Source organism: Habropoda laboriosa, unplaced genomic scaffold (genome assembly GCF_001263275.1).
Source record: "Habropoda laboriosa isolate 0110345459 unplaced genomic scaffold, ASM126327v1 scaffold156, whole genome shotgun sequence".
NCBI classification, from domain to species: domain Eukaryota; kingdom Metazoa; phylum Arthropoda; class Insecta; order Hymenoptera; family Apidae; genus Habropoda; species Habropoda laboriosa.
This window is the reverse complement of record NW_017100300.1, coordinates 787,856-795,872: the sequence shown is the minus strand read 5'-3', so window position 1 is coordinate 795,872 and position 8,017 is coordinate 787,856. Positions and strand designations below refer to the sequence as shown.

Genomic DNA, 8,017 nt, shown 5'->3' with positions numbered 1-8,017 from the left:
CGCGAGCGTAATTTATTTCGCTTCTTTCGCCTCTCGCGGCGCTTATCCATATTTCTATTTAGTATCACATCGGTCCGCGCCGCGTCACCCGCGAGATTTACGACGTCGTAGATCCTCCCGACCGGCTGGAAATTCCGTTGAATATCGGCTCCCAGGCGAGGAGGGCCGACCTCTTCTTTTCCACCTCCTTTCTTTCTCCGTTCCGACCGCTGCGAAACTTCCAGCTGGCTTTGTACGAACGGAGAACCCTTCTTCTTCCTCTTCGATCCGGAGGCGCGCGAGCAATTCGTTACATTAATTAGGCGTTTCGATTCGATAACGACCTGTGCTCACCTCGCGAATCAACATCGAGAGTTTATCCATATGCAACGCGTGATTTTATGAATTCTTTCTCGGGATCTCGGTTCTTGTTCGCCTTTTTCCTCCGGTTGATTTATCGGAGGTGTATTTCGGTAACGTTGTTGTTGTGTGGCTTGTGGGAAGACTTGACCTGAATTTTATCGCGATTTTTTTAGGTGATTATACTGGAGTACGGGAAGAGAAACGCAGGAGTTAGATTTTAGAATTCATTTTACAGATGTTTGTGACATTTTGAGAATTCGGAATTCCCGTTTGAAGGCATTAGAGGAGTGTGTCGTAGATTTATTTATAACGTGCTTCGTTGCGACGAGCAATTTAATCGAACCGGTAATTAAGGAAGAAATCGGAGATTTCATTTGTCTTACGAACCTTTTTATCAGGTCACTCGATTAATTCGTGCGCATCGATGTCGCATGCATGATTCACTATGACTCGTTTCGTAGAGTAATACAGTTTCGAAGGAGTTGCATCTTCGACCACAAGTGGGGTCAGTGTATCGTTGATTAAAATAGTAATATGTATTTTAGTTGCAATGCTTCAATATTTCTGATGGACTGATCTACTAAAAAAATATAATCATTTAAAAAAATTTATCACGTCTTTGAGCAAGGAAAATAGCGCCGATGAACACATAATTGTGAGCGGTATGATGCAGAAATATGAATTTTAAGTGGGAAATCAAATGGAAAGTGAGGCAATTACGAATAATAATATTTGGAAAATCGCGTGATATATTTGTGAAAAAATTGGAAAATCGCTTGATATATTTGGAAAAGACTTGGAAAATGACCTAACGTATTAGGAAAATTGCGACTAAATTGCAGTTATTAGACAGTTGAGCTCTATTAATTCAGGACCAACTAGTTGCTACTTATCCACCACGGTTCCCCTATTTTGATTCTCTTTTTGGACATCGCACACACGTCCGCTCGAATCTGCTTTTCCTATTGGCTCGATAAATAAGGATTAATTAACAGTAACGTAACTGGAAGGAATTTTACAGTGGGGGTATTATCGATGAGAGAGGAGAAATCGCGAGGTTTGTAGGTGTCGAGGATGACGAAGTTGATTGGCGCTGACTAACGAGCGTCGTTGTCGCGATAGCTAATTTGTGGACCAGTGCGAAGATGGTCTTTAATTAGATTGCTCGCTTCGTGCCAATAATTCGAACCTTTTGTTGCCTGCTTTCCCTTCTTTGTCTTATACGTATAAATTCCACTCTTTTTCTCTTCCTCTTTTTCTTTCTCTTCTTTTCTTCGTTATATCTACGGCGAAATAATTAGCCGGATGAATTATACGATGTACGCCTTATCGAACGTCTAATTTGAATCTATATTATATCGAGAAGAGTTATATATCGTTTGAGAAGCCGATGGCCAATTATCTCGAGCGGCGTGTCTAATTCCGAGGCCTCGCGATCCGTCTCGTTCTCTTTAATTCGGGCAAATTAGTTGGCATTGAACGCGGACACTGGCCGCCAAAAGTTGTCGAGCGACGTACACCAGCACCGTTTAGCGCTTCACCAGAATATTTTACCATATACTTTGCCAAATTAATCTTGAAAATTTCCAAGCATCGCACTGCTCTGCTATAATTAATTCTACTCGAACGTCGTTGCGTCGAAAACTTACCAGCTCAGCGGTGAACGAAATTTTCTTACGAATTCGTTCCAATATTCATTCTTTTCTATTATGCACTCGATGTCACCGAATTCTGTTACGTCTACGAATTAACATTCATAGAGACACGTGTGGAAATGATTTGTTTAACACGTTTTCGTTAAACAAATCGACGACGCTCATAGAGAATTCAATCCACATCGATATTTCTGTGTAATTCGGTACTTTAATTTGACCGTTCGAAGAAAAAAATAGAAAATAAAAATTATAAAAATTCGAAACACGACAGACACACGACACTTTTCCCACTCACCAGGATACTTGAAACAATAAGTAACCGAGCAACGAAGAAAAAAAATGAAGCGTCGAGCCAAGAAGTTGAAGGGTTAAACCACTCGAAAATCCTTCCCAGCAGACACGCACATCGTTCTCCCGAAAAGAAACCATCGCGAAACGGGCGAGCGAGGAGGGACAAAAAGCGGGCGAAATCAGCGTCCGTGAATCGCGGGGCCCCGACACGGCGCTCATTTACGCGCGTACGCGCTTCGTATCTCGAGCATGCATCAAATACGCGAGCGTGTTGCAGTGTGGATCGCCGGAAAAGGCGTTCTCCAGAGTGAAAAACAGACGAAAAAGGAAGCACAAGAGGCGGGCATTTTCGTACGTTGGCGCGTGTGCGTGTGTGTGTGTACAGCGGGGAGGGCCGCGTCGTCGGGCGTCGCTTCCGACTGCGTCGTCCCTGTCTGCTTATAAATAACACCATCTCCCCGGTTTCTTCGCGCGTTTCGCAGTTTTTCTCCTCCTCCTCCTCCTCTACTTCTGATCCTCCTCTTGGTTCTCTTCATCCCGTGACGACTGCTTCTGCTTCTGCTGCAAGCCTAATTAATATCACGTGATGAGCGATCGTGGCAAAACCTCTCCACGGAGATCGCGAGAGAAGAATGCGTTGGGGATGCGTGGAATAACACGATGAGCGACAGAGATGTATAGAGTAGAGTATAGAGGAGATATTGTACACGAAGGAACATCGATGCGGCTCTTCTTCCTCGTGGAAGTTAGAATTCGACGATGCCGGACCACGCGAAGATCTCGAGCGCGGTTCGATCTTGCCGGGGAAAAGACGCGTGAACGTCGAACAGACTGGAAGAGATAAGGAAACGAAGGGTGGCGGAGAGAGAGAGAGAGAGAGAGAGGCAGAGTGGAGGCTGGCATCGAGCAGTTTGCAAGAGCAACAGAACCGAAACGTGGTTGGATATAGAGGACACATTGTACGAGAGCGGACAGCAGAGAGCCCAGAAGAGATGCGTCGTGGCGGATCGCCTCGACTCGCACCATCTCGTCAACTCTCTCGAGCTCTGGCTGGTTGCAGGGTTGCGCGCGTCCGTTCGTTACCGCCAGGCGAGATACCATCTTCTCTTTTTCTTCGTCCGTCTTTTTTTTTCTCTCTTCTCTTCACCTCCACTCCCACTCTTTCGAACCTCTCTTCGTTGGCTCGACTGGCTCGTCCATTGGCGATTGCGGACTATCAGAATGCTCGCCAACTCGTGCTTTTCGAGGAGATTGGGAAATTACGTTGACGTAGCTGTGTGTTGGAATGATAAGAAGGTTAATTATTGTGGAATCGCGGAGAAATTGAAAACCGCTGGTGACATATGATTTACACAGTTTACGAACTGTTTACAGGCGATTAGAGCGATCGGACAGAGGCGTTTCGAGAAAATTAAGAAATTAAGTCGACGTACTTGTGTGTGCTTGGGACGATAAGAAAGTTAATTATTGTAAAATCACTGGGGAGAAATTGGAAATAAGGTGATTTATGACTGTTCGCGGCGATTAGAGACGATCGCGGGCTTGCCCGTGAACAGACGTATTTTCAGCAGATTAAGAAATTAAATAAGTATGTACCTACCGTGTGCTCGAACGATAAGAAAGTTAATTATTGTAAAATTGTCGAATTGAAAAATTAGATGATATATGTCTTCCTATATTGGAATGCCCAGCAAGGTAGAAGCGGTAAGAAGTTGATTTCTTAGCCAAGAATGGCGAAGAAATCTACATCGTTATCGGCGCATCTATCGCGAGCCGGTGTGTTCTGATAAGGAGAAAGGAGCTTAGAAGAGGCGAGACGATATTCTAATAACGTTTTACTGCCACGGAACACGCATCGATTAACCCTTCATTTCCAATTACGCGGCTCGATAATTGCGAGTAACGAGCGTACGCGACGATCATCGCTTTTCCGTCGTTTATTCTTCGTGGACAAGCGGAAGCTTGGGACAGAACTGTAGAGAGAGAAGGAGAGACAGGTTGTTCTTGTCCAGGAACGAAACGAGACACTTAGATCACGCGTTTAATTACGCTCGATCCGATCTACCAGGCCGTGATCCACGCTTTTACGCGCCGTTTTAGCGCAACCGGGCCTCGATTTTATAACCCGAGCGCGGCCGGTTCGGCATGATATTTACGGGACGCGTAACGCGGCCACTTTTCACTTCGTTATCCGGCCCGCGGCGTCCAATTGGCGGTTCTTTATTATCCAGCGAATCGCTGTTATCTCATCGTTGGAGCGTGCTGACAACGTCCTTTCATTGTAACATTAGCGTTCTTCGTTATTGCATTAGAATCTTCGTTTTCTTTCTGTGTTTTACGGGACAAGATTTTCATTCGGTGCCTTCCTTTTCTTGGGGATTCCTTTATTTGGAATTTCTGCGTTAGGTGTGATTAGATTGTGAAAATCCTTTCGGTGAGATTTTTGAATTTAGATATAACGAAATTTGGAATTTTTTAGATCTTTTTTACGGAACAAGATTTTCATCGAGTGCCTTCTTTTTTGGGGCGATTTCTTTATTTAGAATTTTTCTGCTTAGATTGCGAAAATTCGGAATTTTTTAGATTTAAAAATACTTTGCGGTAGTTGTCGAATTTTTCAGAAATTCCCAAAATACGATATTTATATTTATTATTAATTCTAGAACTCGATCGTGCGTACCTTGCAAAGGGTTAAAGAAAATTCGTCCGAAATTCGTCTCGACATCCCTCGTTCCCACAAGTATTTTTTACCGTATCTTCCATTAACAGAGTTTCCACGCGAAGCCTCGTATCGCCTCTCCATTACAATAATTCCGCCGTAACGACTCCCTTTTCAACAACCCGGCCGTCGCGTTTCTCTTCACCTCGAAAACCCATCTGCACTCGCGTTCTCCATTAGAGGCTGATTGCGAATTGTTCGTATCTGCCCGCGCACGTGAGCCTCTCCTCCCGTGTGTTCGATCTTCGATCGAGTAGGATGCGTGAAGCCTCGAACATTGTGGGACGAGAAAGAAGAAGCAGCAGCAGCAGCAGGATCGTGGTACGGCGGAAAGGGTGGAGAAAAAGAGGCGGAGGAAAGGCTCTCCTCTCGGTCTCTCGCTATCTGTGGGAGCACTCATCGCGGTCGCTTCGTTATCGGCCGCGCGGAATCATAATGGACCATAATTGCATAAATATAATGTTAATTAACAATTAAGATTGCCGCTTTGCCTAATTGAATCGCCGCTTCTGCTAGCGTTCTGAACCTCTGGCGGCCACGTTTCCTCACCGCGCTTCTCGATCGCTCCCCTTAGCTGTACCTGCAACAGAAACCAAAAGAGGGGAGTTCAAAGAAAGAGAGTGAGCGAGAGTGAGAGAAGATTGCAGAGGGCTTCGAGGTGGCTTTAAACGTAACGCCGTATCGGAAAATTATGCCGATGGCCGTGAGGGCCTCGAGAATATGCACGTTCGATACCTCTACGGGAGTGAACGTGACCGTGTGTTGTGTTGCCGCTTTAGAAAAACTCGTATTTATATACTGCACATGGGTCTCTGTGGGATGTCGATTCGGAGAAATAAAGAAAAGGAGACCATGTGTGTGTGTGTGTGTGCGTGGAAGAAACCTCGGTGGAACGTTTCCGAACAGATAGCAAAGGCACGACGACGATCCTCTTTGAGAAGAGATCGTGCGTTGGAGAAAATTACGAGATATCGTTAGTTTTTTCAGTAATTATCAAATAACGAAGAGAGAGAGAGAGAGAGAAGGGAGGGATTTTCTAGCGGTGTTTCGTTTACTAACTCGAGATTATCGTGTCACGGTCGTTGAACCTGTGTACACACCATCATCGATGGTGTTCGAGAGCGTGTGTATCGATCGCCCACGAATCGCACACACGGAATTTCGGGGGGTTGCAATTAGCGGCGTGCAGATGCAATAATAATTAATTCCCGTTAATCCTCGCGGAGTGAATCGACCGATAGTCCGCGGGAGCCTCTCTCTACTGCTCTGTTCACTTGGAGAGAGGGGAAATAAATGGAGGCGCGACCGATATACGCAAGTCGAGAATCGTTCGTTACCAACGATTCCTATGCTCTGCTATGGAGAACGTGTATATATATATATGTATGTGTATGTGTATATGCCCGGTTGAGGTAGAAGTCTTTCCGTTGCTTTTGCCGTGTTCGTATGGCCCTTTTGGTCCTTTGTGTCCATCCGGTGCACCGTCCCGCCGAACGAATTTTATTCGGTTCCTTTTTTTCCTGTTGCAGATGGTCCAGGCGATCCAGGTCCTCCGGTTTCACCTCCTCGAGCTCGAAAAGGTGAGTACCTTTTGCGATTCCGATCGTCTCTCTTAGAGGATAACTTTGATAAGTGTAACGTAAGGATGAAAATTAGCGAAAATGTTTAACGAAATGGTGATTTTACGAAATTGCGCGATTTTAGCAACTTAGCCATTATTTTTTCCTTATTTTTGCAAGAAGACATTGCCGTTGGATAGGATTTTTTATTCTAATGCAAAAGTAAATTAATAATGTCAGGAATCCTTGGATATTTAAATAGTAATTTAATAAGAATTACGTGGCCTTTATGTTAATGATTAGAATGATGAAAAATTCGACATTTCGTATTCTCAAGCTCCGTTCAATCTTTACTCACATTAAACTAAAGCAAATTTACAAAATGCCCAAAAATAAATTCACGAAAATTTGCAATTTTTCCATTTGAAAAATTTCACCGCAAAACTCTGCCAAAATTGCGAATTGATCCTATCAAAATACGCTCGTGGCGCACGGTGTTAAATTGAACTCACAAAACGTGGATACAAATTCTACCTGAAACATCATAAACGACTTTCAATAGCAATCAATTAAGTGTCCTTTCAACTAGCGGAAAAATTGCAGAAAAATCGGCATACCGGCGCGTTTAGGCGAGCGCTCTCTCGAGCGGCGTGTTCCCGCGTTCGCTCCAATTGTCGAGGATTACGGGGCGTCGCGGCGGATAAGCTGTTCGTAACGCTTGAAAAACAACTGTTACGAGCGGAGCGCAATTTTCCGTAATTGTAGTGAAAGCTCTGCACCACCCGTCGTCGACCGTCCTCGTCGTCCTCGTCGCCGTCGTCGGTCGTCTATGCTGTACACCTTGGCTCACGGGCCCGAGTTCCTCTCGTAAGTGGCGTCATTTAGCTGTCCAATGGCCGCTAGACGTACGAACGCGGTGCAAAAGTTGTTTACATTGAAACGGCCATCTTTCTCCAGCGGTACCGAGATTTTTTCGTCCTCCCCTCCCGTGAACCGGAACCACGTAAATCGGTGTACAAATGTCTGAAATTAGACTTCGTGCAGTTGGTTACACGGGAAAGCTGATACGTAATATGAAAAGAGAACGTCTATGCAAATTTGCTATTCTAATTTTTATTTACGAATACACTCGATAATGTTGCGTACGTCGCGTTTCAGTGCTACAAATAAAAATTCACCCGAATTTAGTGTGCATTGCAAACAATAATTGGTAGAATAATACATAAGAAATTCTTAGAAAAGAATGATTTGGTCACGAAAGTGTTAAAAGGGTGAAATTTTCAAATATAGAGATTTCTCGTTCCTCTGACATTAAAAAACCTTTGAAAATTTAATTAAAAACCTAGGTTAATTTTTCCCAAGGAAATATTTTTCTACGGTGAATATCTGAGATTAAGAAGAGTGTTACCATAAATTTTGTCAACCTTTAAAAAAAAATACTTTCCTAAATT

The 8,017-nt window shown here is 44.1% G+C and overlaps 1 protein-coding gene across 1 annotated transcript in view; it reads left to right on the top strand.

Annotated features, from left to right (window-relative positions):
• The window catches only part of LOC108573951 (homeobox protein homothorax), a 506,295-nt gene that overhangs the window by 55,548 nt on the left and 442,730 nt on the right, over positions 1–8,017 (top strand). Inside the window, exon 6 of the mRNA XM_017936443.1 lies at positions 6,537–6,587. Coding sequence (XP_017791932.1) covers positions 6,537–6,587 — 51 coding nt within the window. The remainder of the gene's footprint in view (positions 1–6,536; positions 6,588–8,017) is intronic.